We start from the raw sequence: 22,186 nt of genomic DNA on the forward strand, positions 1-22,186 counted from the left end.
TTACTCGCCCCTTGAGATACTCTAGTTTTATTACTAACGAGCACTTCTCCAAAATCCTATGCAAACGACATTTCCCAACATACTTTATGCCATTATTTGCTCCCACCCTAATGCTGGACCCTGAAACTGGTGCTAACTTGAGGAAGACTTCTGGGCTAGAAGGAAAAGCACACTCTGTTACACCAGCTCTGCCCAAAGCACCAATCGAGGCCACTGCCCTGAGTCTAGGCCAGGCCTGGCCTCACCTTCTTCCGGTCCTCTTCATTCTCAATGGGATCCACCGCACAGCAAGGCTTGGCATAGAGCATAAAGTCGAAGCGAGCATATTTACAGAAGCCACAAGCATTGCAAAGGAAGGGATCCTTTTCATCATAGTTGATGGATCTGAAGAATCAAACGGGTTTGGTCAGAGGGGGCAGTAGAGGTTTTGTTGGGTAGGGGTGACTCTGTAATGAGATGGATAGTGTCACATCCATACTCCAGGACTGTTAAAGGGACAATAAAAAATCAGTGAGGATAATTTAAGCAATGAAATAACAAGAAGGGGAGATCTTGAACTTGACTTTGGAACCCTGCCCCCCTCGCCTCTCCCCAGCAGGCACGCACACACACACACCCCTCTCTCTCCCTTCCCCACACCCATTCTATACCAGGACAATCCTCTAATTATTGTGAGAGCACCACTGAAACTGCCCAAACTGAGACTCTCACGTAAAAAAAAAAAAAATAGAAGAAATGTGTACAGCCCCTAGCCTAGCAGACACTCACTGGCTTACCTGCATTTGTGACACTGGTAGACATTCTCTCCACAGTTGCCACAGACACCTGGGTTGGCAGGGACTGAGGCACTGCAGCGTGGGCACTGCAGGGTCTCTGTGGAGGCCTGGTAGTTTTCATAGAAGTCTGCAAACTCAATCATCAAGTTGGAGGCCACAATGGGCAACGGCAGGTCAATCTTCACCTCTGTCTGCCCAGGGGTCAGCTGAACCTTCTTGGCTTTGTGCCAGCGCGCCGGCCTGGTGGAGACGGTGTCAGTTATAGGGGAAGAGGGCCCAAGGTCTCCTCATTTAACCTCAGAGATTACAGTCTGATGAGACGAAGAGAAAGACTGCCCTATATATTTCTTTAAGGCAATTCCTTTTCTAAGGAAAAGAAATCTGGCAAACGATTAGCAACTGAATTTCTATTAATATTTCCACTAGTTTTTCTCTATAAAGAAGGACAGAACATACAAGCATTTTAAGCTGTTACATATGACAAGGAGCCCTGGTGGCGCAGTGGTTAAGAGCTCGGCTGCTAACCAAAAGGTTGGCAGTTCGAATCTACCAGCTGTTCCTTGGAAACCCTATAGGACAATTCTACTCTGTCCTATAGGGTCGCTATCAATCACAATCGACTTGATGGCAGTAGGTTTTTTTTGGTTTATAAATGATAAATTCTGTGATCCCAGAAAAACAACAGAAATATGTATCAAGGGAAGGCATTACCCCCAAAGTATGCAACACTGAAGCCTATAATCAATCCCAGGTGGTGCAATGATAAGGACTGCCACAAGTTCCCATCATGACCAACTACCTTGGAAGAATAAACCTGGGTTGCTTTAGAGGCAAAGGGACATACCCCAGGGTCTGGACCAAGTACTAAGTAGAGTCATAAAGAAAAAGCCACGTAATAATTTAGGGGTGATTATAGTAATTTTTTTTTAATAGTAATACAATTAGAGCTAATATTTACTGAGTTCTTACTATGTGCTTGGCTCTGTTCTCTGCACTTTACATACATTAACCCATTTATAATCCTTTACACTGCCACCTGGAAAATAGGGACTTATCTCCATTTTAGGAACCCTGGGGCAAAGTGGTTAAGTCCTTGGCTGCTAACCAAAAGGTCAGCAGTATGAACCCACCAGCCACTTCATGGGAGAAAGACTGGCAGTCTGCTTCCATAAAGATTACAGCCTTGGAAACCCTGTGGGGCAATTCTACTCTGTCCTACAGGGGTGCTATGAGCCAGAATCAACTCGATGGCAAAGGGTTTTGTTTTTTATCTCCATCTTACAGCTGAGGAAATTGAGGCTAAATAACTTCTCCAACATCAGAGAGATATGCAGTAGAACCCATATGGACTTATTGCAGAGTCTGAGGGCTTTACCAGCAGCTGTGCTGATTCAACGTGAAAATCAAATCAATCTCCTCTGGAGGGGAATGGGTTACTCTAATGAGCAACTTCTGCTTTCAGGTCACCAGTGTTAACTCTGTTCATCAAGAAGAAAAAACTTCTTTTAGGCAGAGTTCCTCGTGGCCACTTATTGATGTGGGACATCCTACCTTCATTCTGCCTCTTGGAATGATAACAACACTTCCACTCTATGTGCAGAACAGCACTGCAGTTCTTAATATTCAAGGAGTATCTACCTATATTTTCTGTACAACAGCAACGCCTGACACTTCAACAAAAAGAGACCCATCTCTGTAGAAGTCAATACTATAACCCATGCTAGTAACTCTTTATTGTTTTGTCTTGGCCCATATACAACATGCCCCGATTCAGACAGCAGGATACACGGGCCCACATCAGCAGACATAGAGGGAAGGCACCACGCAGAAATGGAAGAAATGTGTACTAGAGAAACGTCTTGAGAAATACTTCTTGCTCCATGAGCAAGAGAATAGCTGTCTTAATCCAAGAAATGATAGCTACTTCCCAACATAGAAGATTTTATATAAAAATAGAACTGTTCTAGTTAGAGTGGATGTGAGAAGCATGTTACAGATTGAATTGTGTCCCCAAAAAATATGGGTTGTAAACTCTACTATACCTGAGGTTTTAATCCCATTTGGGAATGGGCTTTCTTTGTTATATTAATGAGGCGGTATTCATGTAGGGGGTGTCTTAAGTCAATCTCTTTCAAGATGTAAGAAAAGCAGATTGAGCAAGCAACCAAGCAAGCAAGAAAGCAGGGATGGGGAAGATAGATGCCATGTCACATGAAGATCACCAAGGAGCCAAGGAACAGAAGCTGAAAAGAGATGGGAACCTTCCCTCAGAGCCCAAAGAGAAAGCCTTCCCCTAGAGCTGACACCCTGACTCTGGAATTCTAGCCTCCTAAACTGCGAGAAAATTAACTTGTTTGTTAAAGCCACCCACTTGTAACACTTCTGTTATAGCAGCACTAGGTAACTAAGATAACCCTTCACTCAGCTTCTCCTCCCTAGGTAGGCTGCTGAACTTCCATAGCCCCAGGGCTTCATAGGACATCATTTTAAAATAACCTTTGTCAACATCCTTATAAACTGGATTTTTGGCCCTCAGTTATGACTGAGTGGGTAAGAGGACATACTAGGCCTCTAGGGATGTGCTGCTTTACACCATCCCAGGAATCAAAGCCAGAAATCTGGTGCTGGGTCTTATAAATACACTGCCCTCCCCAAGTCTGAGAAGCCCGTACTTGTTTTTCAACTCCACGATGGCCTGTACGGTGCGGTTGTTATAATACAGGTTGATAGTCCGCACCATCTTGGTCCGTTTCAGGTCCCCAATTTTCACTGTCACTTTGCTGATGGTGTGACTGCCAATGAGCTTCACAACCTGCTGGGTGGTGGTGTACCGTGTGTCCACTTTGATGGAAGACAGCTTGATATACTAAATACAAAAGTACACACAAGACACCATATTAGTGCAAGGCTAACAGCTCATCCTGCCTTCTTCAAAATTCATCAAGGTAACTCATTCTTCCTCCATGGATGAAGTTTCTATGTAAGTTAACAAAAGTGGCAGGTAAGGACTCACACTATTAGTGACCTGCCATTAGGAGAGGAACACCTATGTCAGGACTATCAATCTTTGGGAACAAGAAACCCACTGGACCTGTAAGCCTCAGGCTTGTCCATGTTAAAGGCCAGTTACTTACACAAAATGCCACTTCTGGATTATTACACACCAAACAGGGGTCACTCTCCAGGTAATAGCCATCAAACTCCACCAAGCCAGACAAGGTGCTAAGGAAGAAACCAGTCTCAGCATAAGGACATTTACATTTTAGGAAGCCCTGAGCTCACAAAGAAGCCATGAAAAAGCCATGGCTCAATATCCCCCAAAGCCGGTCCCACCCCAGTAGAACACAAGGAAATGTGAGAAGTCCCAGTAGGGTTCAGAAGTCACAGGAAGGAAATGTCCACTAATTGCTCTTACATGTTTCCTATTTCTGAGCTGCCCTAAGGTCAGTGAAACCCCAGGAAGTTGCATTAAAATTTAACTCAAAGAATAGTTACAATTAAATTTACCAAAAGTCATTGACTTATATATTTAAAACAGGTGAATTTTGTGGTTACGCAAATCATAGCTTTAAAAAGAACAGTCACTACTAAGCCAGGGAAATAATACATTGTCAACTTAATCAATCCTCTCTTTCAAAAATTAAAAAAAAAAAAAAAATGCAGACATTTTCTTTAAACTTATGGGATTTAGAATTAGAACTCTGAAACTAGAGACCTTCTTATGTTCAGTGCTCACCAAATCCTGAATTCAGCAATTACATTTTTAGTGCCTTTTACATGCAAGGCTTTGGGCTAAACGGGAGGGATTCAAAGATCAACTAGACAGGGTTACTTACTGTTTGCAAGAGGCTTATCGACTTGTATGTAAGCCTATCAACATGCAAATAGCAACTAGGACTACTGACTGAGCTTCAAATAGATAAAGCAAAACAAGGCTCACTTATAAATGTTGGAGTTGGGATGGTTGGTAAGAATATGGTTTTGAGTCCGCAGAATCTCCACAGCTTTCTGTGAATACTCCTTCAACTGAAACAGAATTCAATAAGAAAATATTTAAAGCCCAAGGGAAAGTCTTAGTGGAAAACACTATTCTCTTCTGCTTTCTAGCTGAAGACTGGCCTACTGGGAGGAATCAGACTTCTCAACCCCCATTCAGAATCATACAAAGCTGAGTCCAACTCCTAAGAGTTTAATGGATTCCATCTCTTCTAGAAGTTTCCATGATCTTAGTGATAGGCCACCTGTTCAGGCCTTGTGGAAGAAGACAATTTTTATTCTTACGGAGAAGTCATGAAATGGTTATCTAATTACAGAAGCACTCTCAGGTGTGTAATCAGGGCTGCTAGCAAAACCAAAGAAGCACTTTCTCTCCCAGGCGACTTTACTTGACCCACCTCTACTGGCTGCTAGGCTGAATTCAGATTGTACTTATTTGCTTGTATACAGTATATGATAAACATGTTGGGAGTGCTTACTAAGAAAAGCAAAACTAGATATATGTAAAAGAGATTTCACAAGTGGATTGTGTTAGTCCTAATGTTTATAACTCAACAGAAAAAAGGTAAATATTGCAAATTAGCCTTTCTAACCATAAATCAAATGTTACCTTTTTCTCCGTTTGTGGGGTTTTCAAGGAGAAATATCCTAGCAGGTCCACAAACTGGGCAGCCTTCCGACCATAGGCTGGCAGTTCTGGCCATATAGACCACATCAGGTCTAGCAGGAGCTCCTGTTGAGATTTGCTGGAGTTTCTATAGACAAACGACAGCTCATATTACCAAGTGGCAGGCATAGCTATTTCCCTACAACTATGGATTAAGTCTGAGTGGTTTGGTTGCTGTTTTGAGACAATCTATTCTAAAAGATGTGGCATAGTCATTTACTGTCTTCAGGAGGTAATCTATTTCCATCATCCCACATTATTCAAGGGCAGAAGCTGAGCTTTCTAGCTTAAAGAGTTAGGTCTGGTCATTTCACAAACCCCTACACACAGCCTTCTGAGTGGAAAAGATACAGTCTCTTGCCTACGACACTAGTAGCTAAAAAGTGGATTAACTCAAAGAAATCACTAATATTGACAATTCAGGCTGGTGTAAATACTGACACTGTGATTGTATGTAACAAAAAACCAAGACAGATCACATCATCCACCCTTGTCCCAGACCCGTGCAGACCTGCAAAACCAAGCTCTGAACCCTACCTATAGATATGCAGTGTCAGACAATGGGCCTGCCAGCGCACCGAGGAAGAATTAGACTCTAACAGGAAGCAACGCAGGAACTGAATCAGGGTTTCCTTATCTGCAAATTTGTTCAGCTGGTTCACCAGAGCTGTGCACAGCTGGTCCTCTTGGCTGCCTGAGCTCTCACCTGCAAGATCAGGGCAGGACTGAGGGCTGAAGGGCATGAAGAAGTCATGTAGAGTCCCAAGGCCTATGCTACTAAATGGAGAGGGAGGGAATTCTGTTCATTTCTTAAAAGTTTCAACTAAATGGTTATAATTTATAATTTTCAGTTGTTGCCTGGGGAAGAAAAAAGTCAGCCCCAAATGAGACATACAGTAATGCTACACACACACCCCACAGGATAAAATGCCTATAAAAAGCCTAGCGCTGAAAAATATAGTTACTTGGGGTCAGGACTTCCTTTCAAATGTTTGCTATCAAAAACTGTCAACACTACAACAGACCTGCACAGACATCTGAATAACTGGGGAACGTGAATCACCTCTGCTGCTCTCAATCCCTGATCACCAGCGGCAGGCCTCTGAGGGCCATGAAAAGCAGTGAAACAGAAAGACTTTTGCCTTTCTAATAGTAAGGGGTCAACTAAAATAGCTTACATTTGTAGAGCAGTTTACAAGGCGTATTTATAAGCATCATTTCGTTTAACTCTGATGACCACTCCACAGGGAAGGTATTAATATTTTATAGAAAAAGGATGTTAAATTCAGATTAAATGACCTACTAGAAATGTTAAAGGTCAAGTCCCCAAACAGTTCAGTGCACTCTGACCTTTACTATTCTTATCCGTTGGTATAGAGAGTCACATTGTTTAAGGTGTCACCTTAAACATGACTGAAAATGAGACCAAAAAATAGGCATGAGAAAGCATTTAGGTTTTGGTTCATCTATAAATCTGGACAAAAGACCTTTCAGAAGAACAGAATAAAACACGTGCTCCAATATGAGGTGTTAAAACACTTCAGCCTGGATACCAAGACAAGAGGGTGACTCTTACCCTCTTTCTCCTTTTCCTTTTCTTCCTTCTTACTCTTTTTAGTGGATGACTTAGACTGAGTTGTGGCTTGTCCAGAACTGGAAGCCACAGGAGCTGAGGAGGAAGCAGCACTGGAGGAGCTGGAGGAGGCCGCCATGGCAGCCAGCACTTTGCTGCCGCACAGAGCACAGGAGAGCAGCTGCAGCAGCACTGGAGACACCCCCTCATCCACCAGGAAACTGACTTGGAGGAGGAAGTACAGAACGGCTGTAAGCAGAGGAGACAGTGCTCAGCTCAGAGATGACTGCAACTGGACTTACGCAGAATAGGAGCAACTTTCCCACACAGTCAAGTCTGCCCTATTCCCGCCACCTTCCTTTTCCAAGTTCCCTCTGCTGGATGTTGCTGGGAAGAATTTATACTCTTGTGGAAACATGTGAAAAAGTATTACAACAACTACATACAGACTGGATCCCAGCCCTCTCTTCTTTGAATAATATGATTCTCTAGAATCCATATACTTCTCTCTAGCCTTACTACCACATCTTAACCCCTCTTCAATCCATTCTCCACATTCAGCCAGAATGAACCTTTTAAATCCAAAATCATTAAGAGGCCTGTCAAGATGAGGCTCCACCTATCTCTCTCCTCTTCCAACGGAGCATGTTCTGCCTCAGTCATATTAAATATTAAACACCTGAGTTCTTTAACCATCATGCTCTCCCAGCTTCATACATGCTGTACCCTCAGCAAAAACAATGTCCCTCTCTCCCATTCATCCTTCATATCTTAGATAAAATGTCACGTCCATCCTGGAGGTCAGATATTCCTACTCTGTGCTCCCACAGCACTCCAAATGCTGTCTGTTGGCCCTTATCACTCTTGGGTTTTTCCTTGTCTTCTTTGCTGGGCAGAGTTCCTGTCACTATATCTTGCTCATGTTAATATTCTCCAGGATCCAGTTCAGTGCTTGGCACACAGTAGGCCTCAATAAATCCCTTCCTCTTGAAGGAACGAATAACAGCAGCCAAAAGGAAGAGTACTGCTTACAGTCATCTTTGATGCAGAATTTCTGCCAGTTGATGGTTCTCTGAGCAGCAATCTCAGCACAAGCTTTGAGATGTTCCATCTGAAATGGAAACCGATCACTGGAAGTGAGTAACTCCCACAGGCAGCCTAAACACCCACCACACCTGCTGCCTTGACTGGTCAACACCCTAGCTTTGGAGTGCAAAGCGAACCAATGTACAAAGGGAGGTGCTCTCTGAAATATCTGGGTGACCCAGGTCCCATACTTCAGCAGCTCTTACTGAGCATCCCCGTTACCTCTGCAGCCCCGCAGAGGTGTACAAAGTTCATGTTGATTCCGCCCATGATATGGGCTGCTGCAGATGACACTGGTAAGAGGCTCAAGCCACCCCACTTCATAATGGAGGAACCACTGCCAGTTGGGGATGGGAGTGGTGAGGGGGAAATTCCGGATCCTGAAGCTACCTACACATGGTATAGCGCCCAGTCAGGCTTATGCATTTACCCCAATCTCAACCCTGGCCGTGATATTCTCCAGATATTTCAAAGCCCCATATTGCTCCATCCTATCATTACCTACTTAGCAGAGTCTCATCATACGCCCTCTCCCTGCCCTACCATTTCCCACCCCTCGTACCAGGCTGATGAGTGTGTCATATTGCAAGGCGGAGCCTGAGCTGGCTGTAACCACACTTGCCCGGAGGAATATCCCCTGCTCCTCTAGCAGTTTCTTGATCCCACGCACGTGGGAGTCCAGGGTGTGCAAATCTCGAAGCTGGCGGTACTTCTCCTTTGATCCACAGATGAAGAGCAGAAGTTTACGGACTTGTCGGCGCACAAACGGAGTTTGCTGGATCATCAGGTACTTCAGGGAAAAACAACACAAAGGGTAAAATCACCCTGGGACTGTATCTCTACTGACCGTGGTTCTTGCATCCCAGGTTTTAACAAACCGCTATTAAAACTGGTGAAAACTACAAACGGATAAGCTACTTCTTCCCAGCCAAGCCAGCCTCTGGTGAACTTAAGTATTTCTTAAAGGGACTAGGAGAGAGAAAGGAATAGAAAGAAAGGAGTCAAAGAGGAGAAAGTAGCAACGTTCATGATTCTCTTCCTTGAGTGTTTAGGAATCTACAGGGAGGTTGGCCTCCACTCCAGCCCTTCCAAAGTGAAGCTATAAGTAAGGAAACATTCAGAATCTCTTTTGCAGGTAAAAGAGCTAGAGAAGAGGTTGGGTGGTACTGCTATTCAACTGGAAACGGTCATTTGGGGTTTTCTAACAAGTTTTCTTCCCAGAGTTAATCTCATGCTGTGCTGATTATTAAGCTATTGTCTCTTAGCTTCCAACCCACCCTGCCATACTCTGTGATGCTCAGCACTGCTTCTTTGCCAGCTGGCTTCCTGCTAGGTTCTGCCAATAGGGAGCACTGGAGGGAAACCAGGAGGCAGGAGGAAGAAGAAGAAATTTGCTCCCTCCTATTTGTCTGCTATCATAGCAACAGCCCTTCACCCTGGCAGGTTCTAATCATCAGGTTCTTTCAATATTCCCAGAATCAGCCACTTCTCATCCCCTCAGAGCTCCTGAGGTACCAGCATCACCCCCTCACCGCCATCATCATCACCACCACCACCCCCCTGGTCGCCAAGATTTAAGTCCCTGATCCACCAGGCCTCTCTTGTTTGGACATAGGGCTGCTGGCTGCTGCTCTCTGTAGTTACCTCAATGTCTCCTTTTTGTTTTTTGGTTCTCCAGTACCTATTTAACCAACTCCCTATATTGAAATCTTTCTGTTAACATTTAGTGTAGCTTCTGTTTTCCTGACAGAGCCCCGAATTATTAAACCTGCCCATCATCACCACATGTGAGGAAAGTTAAATGTACAGAATTAGGGAACTAAAGCAAATGGCTTGCTTTCAAAGTCACCTTCTACTGTCTCACCATGTAGTGAAAACCAAACTCATTGCTGTCAATTTCAACTCATAGAGACCCTAGAGGAGAGAGCAGCACTGCCCAGTAGGGTTTCCAAGGCTGTAATCTTCATGGAAGCAGACTGCCACATCTTCCTCCCATGAAGCAGCTGGTAGGTTTGAACCACCAACCTTTTGGTTAGCAGCCAAGCGCTTTAACCACTGTGCCACCAGGGCTCCTTATATTCCAGAGAGGCAGGGCTTAAATGAGTGAGGAGCACTCTGCTAGGGGCGATACTGAAGGAATGAGGAAGGAAAGGGGCCACCAAGGCAGTCACAGCAGATGTGCCTCCTCCTTGACTGGTACACTGGTTACGATCTTCACTTACCTCTGAGAGAAAGTAAAACCATGAGTGGTCAAAGACAGGAGGTGGGATTCGAGAATTGGTGTCAGCGATCTTTTTGATTTGATATGGAAGCCTCAGTACCATCTCTGTTAGAAGCTGAGTATATGCCTCAAACACATCCGCAGCATGACCCTGGGAGAAGATCATTTGTGTGAGAACCCATGACTGCCTATTTTCTGAGACCACAATTAGGTAGTAGCCAGGCTTACTGCTCACTAAGTATACTGATAAACAGTGCCTTTCAAAACTGGAGCCATCAATGACAGTTTAGTTTATAAACCCAGCAAGGCCCCAAGCTCCTGGGGGCAATTTAATTACATAGAGGTTATAGTGGAGACGGGTCTTATTGTGCTTGAAAGTTCTAACATTTCAGCCTGTGGTTTTTGACACTGGATTCATGGTACTCTGCACTTACATAGAAATTAGAGCTAGAATGGCAAAAAAACTGAAAAAACAAAAGTGGGTAAGCATCTCTGATTGTCTTCAAGAGATTTACTCCATTTCGTAGAACTAAATATTTTCATGATAAGCAAGGAATATTTAAATAAACCAAGGTAGCCAGAATCACTAAACTCAGTCAAGATGCCTGGGTTCATACAACACAAGGAGGCAGGGGTACTGAGAGATCTGGGAACAGTGGGAAAATAGCTATCCGGCAAGCTGTGTGGTCCATAGGAAGAATCTGTAAGAGTTCAGGAGGACAATGTCTTTCACATATTCAATCACCAGTTAGCAATTCTATGTCAAGCACTGGGGAGTATAAATAGGAATAAAATTGGGTCTTTGCTGACTGACAGCTTAGCAGGAAGACAGACAAGTGAATCAGTAGCTCCATTTTCCATGTGTAAAAACTTAGGCTAACCAAGGCTAGACAGAACTTCTCCAAGGTTCATGGTGGAAAATGGATACACCAGAAGGGACTTGCTCCCAGACTAATCTGATCAGAAAGCCCATTTTCTTAACTAGCATGTTAAAGGGCCTCTTATGACAGCAGGGGGGACTGTCTGACATAACACACTACTGACAACATTACCTTATATCCATTCTTATCTTTTTCTAAGGACCTTGATGTCAAAGGAGATGATTTCTTTCAATTCCTCAGGCTTACAAAGTGGCAGAAAACAGAATCCCAGTAGAAGCTTGGCAGAGGTGGTCATTTATGAAATCATGTGGAGAATAAAACCCACCAAGGAATGGCGGCTCCCTCCTGCAGCTCCTCACCCTTAGCTCCTTTACCTTTTACTCACCAAGATTAAAGAGGAGAGTGCTCTGGATGAGGGATGGGAGCGGTTCCGTGACAAGGGAAAGACCTTACCTTCACATACTGGCGGAGAAAGAATGGGCTCATGTCGGGTGGGGATGAAGTAGTATGTGGTTTCAGCAGCTGGCTGGTAGCCACAGGCTCCTCGTCATTCTGTTGGCTCTTCCAGTACTCCAGTAGTGATTTGAGCACATGAAGGCAGTAGTCCACGGCACCAGAGCTCAGCAGTGCTGCTGCCGTGGCACTGGAGATGAGGGAAGAAGACTAGGAGGAAGAAAAAACACTGGATGAATCAAAGAAGGTAAGAAAAAACCCCAAACTCAATGCCATCAAGTAGATTCCGAATCAGCGACCCTATAGGAGAGCGTAGAACTGCCCCATAGTGTTTTCAAGGAGTGGCTGATGGATTTGAACTGCTGACCTTTTGGTTAGCAGCTGAGCTCTTAACCACTGTGCCACCAAGTTGGGTATTAGGGAGTGGGAAACACTCACAACAATCTTAGAATGAAGAATTAACTGTCATGGAAGTGACTTAGACTCTCGAGTTACACATTTCCCAACTAGTTAAAACATTTCCCTAACTCCTTTGAACAACCACATGGTGAGATAAAACAAAGAAATATCAGTTCTCAACTCTAATCTCCCTACACACAGGTGCCAGAGTCCAAAGAGGCACGGATTAGATAACCTTTCCCTCTGGAGGGGTTGAATTTTCTTTTTTTCTTTGGGCAGCTAGAAAAGAAGGACATTTCAGGAAGGAGAGAAAACTTTCCACTATAGGCACTTCTTAGGAACTCTGCCCTCCCATAGGGGTTCTCCATAGAGCCAGCTTCCAAAAGAGATGGGGGTGTGAGTGATCACATGAATAGAAAAGTAGGAGAAAATCTACTGTAAATAAAACCATTACGAGAGCCTTGCAAATCCCAGTAAACCCCACAGCTCATAAGCTCATTAAAATTGGATGCAGTTCAGCCTCAATTTCTACCTTCTCTGCTTTGTGTTAATCTCTTTTCCACCACGCACACACTGCTTTCTCTCTGCTTTATTACCATACCTTATAGCAACATACAGTAGAGGAATCCTCTTAGCCACTCTGTGTCTTGCAGAACAGTCCCCAGCTTTTCAACAGTGGAAGTTCCAAACCCTTTAACCCCTCCATTGGAAGGATTGTTGGCAAAGATCAAGGTTTGGGAGGGATTCTGAAACAGGTGGAGGCTCTGCTCTTGAAGAGGTGCCAGCTTAAAACCTTACTCCTCTCAGGTGACAATGGTCTTATTCCAACAGAAGACTATCACCTCTGCCCTCTGCCCTAGCACCAACCAGACAATCCTCTTACCTTTCCCAAAATCCATAAGCTCAAACCAAAAATACCTCACATATAGAAGACTTGGATCCAGATTTGGTCCGGGACATGAAGACACTCAGGAGTCTCATTACTACCAGATGGACTTCATTCAGGGCACTGCGCTCGTTCTTCTTGGAGACATCCTGCAGGCACAAGAAACAGTCCAGAAGATGACACTTTAAGCTTGAGGTAACCCCTAAACAACTCCCTCGAGCCTATCATTCCTAAATCTTCTTCCAATTCAATCAGAGACAGAACAAGCTCCACTGTACCTGTGGACTATACCTGAGTTACCTAGAGCTTGATGCACTTAGGAGGCCATACTAAGATGAAAATAAGTAGTTTAATGTTTGTACAAACATGGAGCTACAAAAGGCCCATGAAGACAGGGACTTTGTCTTGTCCCCTATTTATGTCCAAAACCTAAAAGTATGCCTGGGCCAAAGTAGGCATTAAATACATTTTCGTTGAATCGATAAAACTGGAGCAATCAGTGGATGGTTTCCCCCTAAAACCAGGTGAAAATTCTCTCAGAGATGAACAAAAAGCTCAGAAATGATCTCAGCCAATCCTTGCTTCTCACACAGTTGTGACTCTCAAGTTTTACCTTTTTATCCATGCCCAGTTCAGCAATAAGCTGAGACAATAGGTTGTCCAGGGCCCCCTTGTCCTTCTCATCTTCTCCATCCAGATCTGTAGTAAGCATCAGAATGACCTGGAAGTCAATACAGAGAGAAAATATGAAAGCCGATTTCCTAAAGAACAACAACCCTAAACACGTTTTGTTTCAGAAGAAATCCCAATCTCCCTGACCTCCCTTTCAGTCATAACTGTAAGACTTCAAAAGTCCAAGTTTTTGGAAGCTCAAGTGTCTGAAGTCAAAAGAGCCAATTTTTTTTTTTACATATGCCACAGTTGTCATCATAGAAAATGTTTTCCAAAAATAATTGACTAACCTACATCATATCCCACCAAACTGGCCTCAGACAGGGCAGTCTGCTGAGCTAAGAATTAAAGACGACTTGTGCCTAGTGGGAAGCAACTAGTGGAAGAACACCCACCAGAACACACTCTAATACTCACATATAGAGACACTACATAGACTAAGAATCTCGGGAACAGGCTCTTGCTCCTGGCTCTGTCAATAACTAGCTGAGTGACGCTGGGCATTTTCTTAAATTCTCTGGCCCTCAGCCTTCTCATCTATAAAGTGAAGGGCTATGACTTGCAGTTCAAAATTCTATTTCACTGTTCTATGACCTAACACCAAACAAAGCCTTATAGGATGCTCTGGAGAGATACGTGAGCATGTTCAAGGATGGTACAACTATAATGTGATAAACCTAGATGAACTGAGAGATACCTGCATGTACGGGATGGCCCGGACACCTCCAACATTTCGTAACTGGGGCAAAGTCTGCAGTAGTCTCTCCAACAGCATCAGACGGACCATGTGCAGCCTAAAAGCCAAGGAAAAAATATCAAACATGAGCTACGATTCAAACACTAACTAGCTAAATATAGCTCTTTCCTTCTGCCACCAGGGTAAACAAGGAGCCTACCACTTAGGAACAATAATAGCATTCAGAAAAATGTTAAGAAACGCCTATTTCGTACATCAACAACACAGAAGGAGAAATTTCACCCTGTCAAAGTGAGCAAGACTATTCCAAAATACAATTGATCATACTGGAAGAAAACCTACTCCAGGAAGGTTAAAAATATTTCCGGAGCAGTCAGGGCCTGGTCACTCTCAGTTTCAAATCCAAACTTCCAATTCAAGTTTTATGGTTTTTTCCAACACATGGCCCTATTCTGCCTGTAGGCATTACTTCCTGGAATTTTTCTATCTATAAATGCTACATCATCCAGTTGAACAGTGACCCAACTGTTTCTTTTTCAAGCTTTCCAACCCATGAGGAAGGCCAGTCACTACTTTATCCTCACACTTTGTTCATCATTTTTCCTAATGTAAAGTTCAATTTCAACGCCACCCTCTCCATATTGAACCCATGAGTTTTTGCATATACTCAGCTGGCCCCTAACCTAGCCTTCTTCATTTTCAGATATACACCTGGTCTTCTGTGCCAAGTATGTGTCTCTGGATCTCTAATGAATACACCGATCCAAGAGGACCGATATGCAAATTAACGCACATTAGGGTCCTGTTGACAAATTAGTTGGCAGTTACACCTAACACACATTAAGAGTGCAATTGCTGAATGAACTCACAGATTAACTCTCTTAGTAAACAATTCTTGCCTCAATTTACCTTAGGGGCTGTGTGCAAGAAACCACATACCCATATAAAAAAACGTGTGATTTTCATGTATTACATATCCTAGCAGGTACGTAGAATATTTTCAAAATAAAAGTACTTAAATAACACATGGTTACCATTCCAAAAATAACTTGATGGAATGGACTAGTTTTTCTTCAGAATAAATTAACACATAAAAGCCCAAGAGTGCAGCCATTAATATTTAGGAAAGCTGTTTGGGAACTACAAATGAATAAGAATTGCTCAGGGATGGAAGAGCTATAAGGGAAGAGAGGTAAAATGACAGTAGCAGTTCAATACTTCTATAGGTAAAATGAAACAAGCTTTGAAATGGATTAAAATCTTTTTTTAGAGAACATACATGTGAATATACATGCACAAAGGAAAAAGTCAATAAAATAAGCACAGCGTAGACTGGGACCAAGATCATGCCAGAAAATTAGTTTTTTAGACTCATGAATAGTACTTTTGAATGTTAACAAAAAAATAAACACTAACCAAACTTGCAATTTCCTTTTACTGGTATACAGCTGCTAACCAAGAGGCCAGCAGTTCAAATCCGCCAGGTGCTCCTTGGAAACTCTATGGGGCAGTTCTACTCTGTGCTATAGGGTCGCTATGAGTCGGAATCGACTTGATGGCAGCGGGTAGTGACTTATAGCAAAAGCAATTCGGTTACTACACTATTTAAAATGATTCACTTTAAGGGTTGAAATCCCATAGCATGTTCCCCAGCTACAGTGAAATTCAACTAGAAATCAAAAACAGAAAGGTAACTACAAAATCCTCAAATGTTTGGAAATTTAGCAACATACTTCTAAATATACCAGGGGTCAGACTAACTTACAATATGTTTTCAAGTGAACAGCAACAAAAACACAACATATCAAAATTTGTGAGCTGTAGCCAAAGATTTAGAAGGAATCTCAGAAGGGAAAAATTAGTCCAAAGGACTAATGGACCACATCTACCATAGCCTCCACCAGACTGAGTCTAGTACAACTAGATGGTATCCAGTGACCACCACTGACTGCTCTGACAGGGATCACAATAGAGAATCCCAGACAGAGCTGGAGAAAAATGTAGAACAAAATTCTAACTCACAAAAGAAGACCATACTGGCCTGACAGAGACTGGAGAAACCCAGAGGGTATGGCCTTCAGACACCCTTTTAGCTCAGTAATGAAGTCACTCCCGAGGTTCACCCTTCAGCCAAAGGTCAGACAGGCCCATAACACAAAAGGAGACTAAAGGGGCGTATCAGCCCAGGGGCAAGGACTAGAAGGCAGGAGGAGACAGGAATGCTGGTAAGAGGGAACCCAAGGTCGAGAAGGGAGAGTGTTGACATGCTGTGGGGTTGTTAACCAGTGTCATAAAACAATATGTATACTAACTATTTAATGAGAAATTAGTTTGTTCTGTAAACCTTCATTTAAAGTACAATAAAAAAATAAAAATAGAAGGAATTTTAGGGTGGAAATACATAGCTTTAAATACGTGTTACTAAAGGAAAAAAATTTTAAATGAATGATTTACGCTTCCATCTCAAGAACCCAAAGATTACAAAATTAAATACAAAAAGTTTGTATGAAAAAGGAAGGAGATAATAAAGATTGGCAAAAATATAGAAGGCAAATATAGAAAATATAGAAAACAACAGAGAAAAATCAAAGTCAAAAGTCGGTTCTTTGTAAAGATTAATTGGTAACCCTTTGAAAGGCTGATTTTAAAAATGAGCACAAAAAGATATTACTAATATCATAAATTTTACAGATACAAAAAGATGGCTTGAAAAATGTATGAACAACTTTATGCCAATAAATTTGATAAACAAAATGAACGAATTCCTTGAAAAACACAACATACCAAAATTGACACATGGAGAAACAGAAATGACTGTATCATTTAAAGAATGAGTCTATAGGACCTAGAGGACATAATGCTAAGTGAAATAAGTCAAGCATATAAGGACAAATATTGAATAAGCCCTCCTTTATATGAAGACAAGAACAGATAAATATAGAGAGATCAATGTTCACTAGTGGTTACTAACAAGCAGGGAAGTGGGAAAAGTATGCTTTATACCGTGGAGACTAATTATGTTTATGGAGCCCTGGTGGCACAGCGGTTAAGCATCAGGCTGCTAACTAAAAATTTTGGTGACCGGAAAAGTGGCACCAATTGTGGAAGTAGTGAGCACAGCACAACCAAAGTAATAACATGCGTTTGAGCACATATGGATAGGTACACGCAAAGTGGTGTACAAGTAGGTACTGATGCGTACATAGGTGAGAAGAGATATAAATATTTACATTGTTGTTATTGTTAGATGCCCTCAAGACGGTTCTGACTAATAGCGAACCTATGTACAACAGAACGAAATAATGCCCAGTCCTGTGCCATCTTAACAATCATTGTATGTTTGAGCCCATTGTTGTAGCCTCTGTGTCAATCCATTTCGTTGAGGGTCTTCCTCTTTTTTGCTGACCCTCTAATTTAGCCTAGCATGATGTCCATCTCCAGGGACTGGTCCCTCCTGATAACATGTACAATATGTGAGACAAAGTCTTGCCATCCTCGCTTCTAAGGAGCATTCTGGCTGTACTTCTTCCAAGACAGATTTGTCCGTTCTCCTGACAGTCCATAGCATGTTCAATATTTTTCAACAACACCCTAATTTAAAAGCATCAATTCTTCTTTGGTCTTCCTTATGCGCTGTCTGGTTTTCATATACATATTTGGCAACTGAAAATACCATGGCTTGGGTCAGGTGCACTTTAGTCCTCAAAGTGACATCTTTGCTTTTTAACACATGTCTTTTGCAGCAGATCTGCCCAATGCAATGTGTCATCTGATTTCTTGATTGCTACTTCTGTGAGTGTTGATTGTGGATCCAAGTAAAATGAAATCCTTGACAACTTCGGTATTTTCTCCATTTATCATGATATTGTTTATTGGTCCACTTGTGAGGATTTTTGTTTTCTTTATGTTGAGTGTAATACATACTGAAGGCCATGGTCTTTCATCTTTATCAGTAAGTGCTTCAAGTCCTCTTCACTTTCAGCAAGCAAAGGTATGTCATCTGCATATCTCAGGTTGTTAATGAGACTTCCTCCAATCCTGACGCCATGTTCTTCATATAGTCCAGCTTCTTGGATTATTTGCTCAGGACACAGACTGAATTAAGTATCGTGAAAGGGTACAACCCTGGCTGTGTGATTTAAAATTAGGAAAGGTGTTTGTCAAGGTTGTATCCTTTCACCATACTTATTCAATCTGTATGCTGACCAAATACTTAGTCACACTGAGTAGGATGACTATAAGCAAAAGACAGACAATAACAAGTGCTGAGGAGGACTTGGAAAAAGTGGAACCCTTATACATTGCTGGAGGTAATGTAAAATGGTGCAACCATTTTGGAAAACAACCTGTCAGTTTATCAAAAGGTTAAACAATTTACCATCTGACCCAGCAATTCCACTCCTAGGTATATACCCAAGGGAAATGAAGATATATGCCCACATAAAAACTTATATTAAAATGTTCATAGTATTATTCATAAAGCCAAAAAGCAGAGACAAGCCAAATGCCCATCAACTGACAAATGGACAAATAAAATGTGGTATATCCATACAGCGAGATACTATTCAGTTATAAAAAGGAATGAAGTACTGATACATCTACAACACGGATGAACCTTGAAAATATCATGTTCAGAGAAAAGCTAACCACAAAAGACTACGTAATATATACTTCCATTTATATGAAATGTTATGGAATAGGCAAATCTATAGGGACAGAAAGTAGATTACTAGTAGTCTAGGGCTGGGGGAAAGTTTGGAGAGAAATGTAAAGTGTTAATCAGTACAAGGTTTCTTTTAGGTAATGAAAATGTTCTAAAATTGACTGTGATGATTGTTCAACTCTGAATACACTAAAAGTCACTGGAATTTACACTTTAAATAGATGGTTTGTATGGCATGTGAATTATGTCTCAATACAGCTGTTTTTAAAACAATCTTTATGCTCATAAATCTGCTGCTTATGCGGGGCTCAGCGAGGAAGGTTCATCTCTGCTCCGTAGTGTCTGGGAGGTGACCTTAAAGCTGGAGGCTAGAATCATCTGAAGGCTGTTCATTCATCTGGTAGTTGGTGCCCACTGTTAGCTGGGATATCACCGGTTACATATTCCAACTGCAACACCTACACTTGGCCTCTCCAGGTAGCCTGGACTTCCTCACAGCACGGCAGCGAGCTTCCAAAAAAGTCACTTAGTCATGATGTACCATCCTTTTTATATATTGCTGTATTCGTTAAATTTTAAAGAGGATTTTTGCATCTAGGTTCTTAAGGGATATTGGTGCGATTCTTTTCTCCTAATGCCTTTGTCTCATTTGGTATGTACGTAACGGTGGCCTCATAAAATGAGTTGGGAAGTGATCCCTCTTCTTCTATTTACTACAAATATTTGTGTAGAATTGGTATTACTTCTTTAAATATTTGGTAGAATTCATTAGTGAAGCCATTTAGACTTGGAGCATTCTTCGCGGGAATATTTTTTTTTTAATTACTAGATAATTTAATAGATATTTAACTCAGATTGTCTATTTATTCTGGGTGGACTTTAATAGCTCTGTCTTTCAAGGAAATATTCCATTCCATCTAACTTCTCAAATATATTAACACAGTTATTCATAAGTTATTTGTAAAATATTCTTATTATCTTTTTAATCTCTGTAAGATCTGTAGTGATGTCATTTTTTTTCATTTCTGATCTAGGTGCTTTATGTCTTCTCTCCTTTATTCCCGAACAGGCTAGCGAAAGGTTTATAAATTTTGTTGATCTTTTCAAAGAACCTGATTCTGGTTTTATTGATTTTCCCTATTATTTCTATTTGCTGTTTCGTTTATGTTGGCTTTTTTTTTATTTCCTTCGTTCTGGTAACTTTAGGTTTATTTGGCTGTTCTTTTTCTGGTTTCTTAAAGTGGAAGCTTAGATTATTAGTTATTTCTTCTTCTTTTTATAGTATGTCCACTTAGTAATACATAATTTCCCCTTAGCACTGTTTTAGCTGCATCCCAGGAAATGTGATATGTCTTGTTTCCATTTTTACTCAGTTCAAAATACATTCTAATTTCCCTTGTGATTTCTTCTGTGATTCATGGGTTATTTAGAAACGTGTTATTTAATTTCCACATATTTGGAGGATTTCCCAGATATTGGACTGTTATTATTTCAAGTTTAATTCCATTGTGATCACAGAACATAATTTGTTTGACTTGAACCCTTTTAAATTTATTAAGATTTGTATTATGACCCCAACTATGGTCTTTTTTTTTTTTTTTATGGTCTATCTTGGTGAATGTGCACTTGAAAAGAAAACATATTCTGCTGTTGTTGGATATTTTATTAACGTTAATTGTATCAAATTGGTTGATATTGCTGGTCAAGTCTTCCATATACTTACTAATTTTCTGTTAATTATAATTAATTACTGTTCTGTAATTACTGAGAGAGGAGTGCTGTGATCTCCGGTTATAACTGGCATCATTTCTATCACTAAGGCCATTATTTTCCAACTATCGATTCTTCTTTGTTTCCAACCTTTGCATTCCAACCACCAGTATTTATCAATGCATCCTGATTGCATGTTCGATCAATTTCAGGCTGCAGAAGTTGGCAAAAATTTTCAGTCTTTCCATCTTTGGTATTAGTGACTGGTCCATAAATTTGAATAATAGTTGTATTAACTTGTCTTCTTTGTAGGCGTACAGGTATGATCCTATCACTGACAGCACTGTACTTCAGGATAAATCTTGAAACGTTCTTTTTGATGATGAATGCAACCCCATTTCTCTTCAATTTGTCATTCCTAATATAGTAGACCATACGATCGTCCAATTCAAAACGGCCAATACCAGTCTTTTTCAGCTCACTAATGCCTAGGATATCTATCTTCAAACGTTCCATTTCATGTTTGACAACTTCCAATTTTCCTACATTAATACTTTGTGCATTCTATGTTCTGATTATTAATGGATGTTTGCCGCTGTTTCTTCTCATTTTGAGTCATGCCACATCAACAAATGAAGGTCCCAAAAGCTTTACTCCATCCATGTTATTAAGGCGGACTCTGCTTTGAGGAGGCAGCTCTTCCCCAGTGGTATTTTGAGTGCCTTCCAACCTGAAGGGCTCATCTTCCATCACTATATCAATGTTCTGTTGCTATTTCTAAGGTTTTTGCTGGCCAATTTTTTTTAGAAGTAGATTGCCAGGTCCTTCTTCCTAGTCTGTCTTAGTTTATAAGCTCCGTTGAAACCTGTCTACTATGGGTGACCCTCCTGGTATTTGAAATATCAGTGGTATAACTTTTAGCATCACAAAAACTCACAAACCATCACAGTTCGACAAACTGAGAGATGAGTGGTGGAAGTATCTATGGGTGTGTGCAAATACAAATATGTGGATGCAGGCACATATATTCATTGAAGACACAAATACGAATACTCCTCAGACATAACCCAACACTGTCCAACATTGGTTTTCTGGGCTGAAGGCTTAGGATCATAGTCTCATGGGACAACTCAATCAGCTGGCATAACATAGTTCACAAAAATCTTGATCTGCATCCTAGTGAAGTGAGTAGCGACTGGGGTCTTAAAAGCTTGCGAGTGGCCATCTAAGACACAACTATGGGTCTGGACTTGCCAGGAGCAAAATAGTGGAGTCCCTGAAAGAGTAAGAAGGTAACCAAAAGTGCAAAGAAGAAACAAGTCTATAAACCCACAATCTCATCTACCCTGAGACCAGAACTAGATGGTGCCCAGCTACCACCAATGACCATTTGACTGGGGCCACAATAGCGGGGCCCGGATAGAATGGGAGAAAAATATGAAGCAGAACTCAAATTCTTATATTAAAAAATGCCAGGCAAACTGTAACAGTAGAGAACAGAGGACC

General features: G+C 41.5%; 1 protein-coding gene across 9 annotated transcripts in view; it reads right to left on the reverse strand.

Annotated features, from left to right (window-relative positions):
• Positions 1 to 22,186, reverse strand: part of UBR4 (ubiquitin protein ligase E3 component n-recognin 4) — a 140,177-nt gene that overhangs the window by 40,048 nt on the left and 77,943 nt on the right. For all 9 annotated transcript variants that reach the window (XM_064281379.1, XM_064281376.1, XM_064281378.1 and 6 more), the window contains 15 exons: positions 14,308 to 14,404; positions 13,552 to 13,659; positions 12,971 to 13,087; positions 11,654 to 11,863; positions 10,321 to 10,470; positions 8,661 to 8,888; positions 8,045 to 8,123; positions 7,016 to 7,261; positions 5,977 to 6,145; positions 5,383 to 5,527; positions 4,717 to 4,802; positions 3,911 to 3,998; positions 3,449 to 3,642; positions 777 to 1,016; positions 246 to 384 (listed from right to left, as the gene is read on the reverse strand). In XM_064281379.1, coding sequence (XP_064137449.1) covers positions 246 to 384; positions 777 to 1,016; positions 3,449 to 3,642; positions 3,911 to 3,998; positions 4,717 to 4,802; positions 5,383 to 5,527; positions 5,977 to 6,145; positions 7,016 to 7,261; positions 8,045 to 8,123; positions 8,661 to 8,888; positions 10,321 to 10,470; positions 11,654 to 11,863; positions 12,971 to 13,087; positions 13,552 to 13,659; positions 14,308 to 14,404 — 2,296 coding nt within the window. The remainder of the gene's footprint in view (positions 1 to 245; positions 385 to 776; positions 1,017 to 3,448; positions 3,643 to 3,910; positions 3,999 to 4,716; positions 4,803 to 5,382; positions 5,528 to 5,976; positions 6,146 to 7,015; positions 7,262 to 8,044; positions 8,124 to 8,660; positions 8,889 to 10,320; positions 10,471 to 11,653; positions 11,864 to 12,970; positions 13,088 to 13,551; positions 13,660 to 14,307; positions 14,405 to 22,186) is intronic.

Source organism: Loxodonta africana, chromosome 3 (genome assembly GCF_030014295.1).
Source record: "Loxodonta africana isolate mLoxAfr1 chromosome 3, mLoxAfr1.hap2, whole genome shotgun sequence".
Taxonomy (NCBI): Eukaryota; Metazoa; Chordata; class Mammalia; order Proboscidea; family Elephantidae; genus Loxodonta; species Loxodonta africana.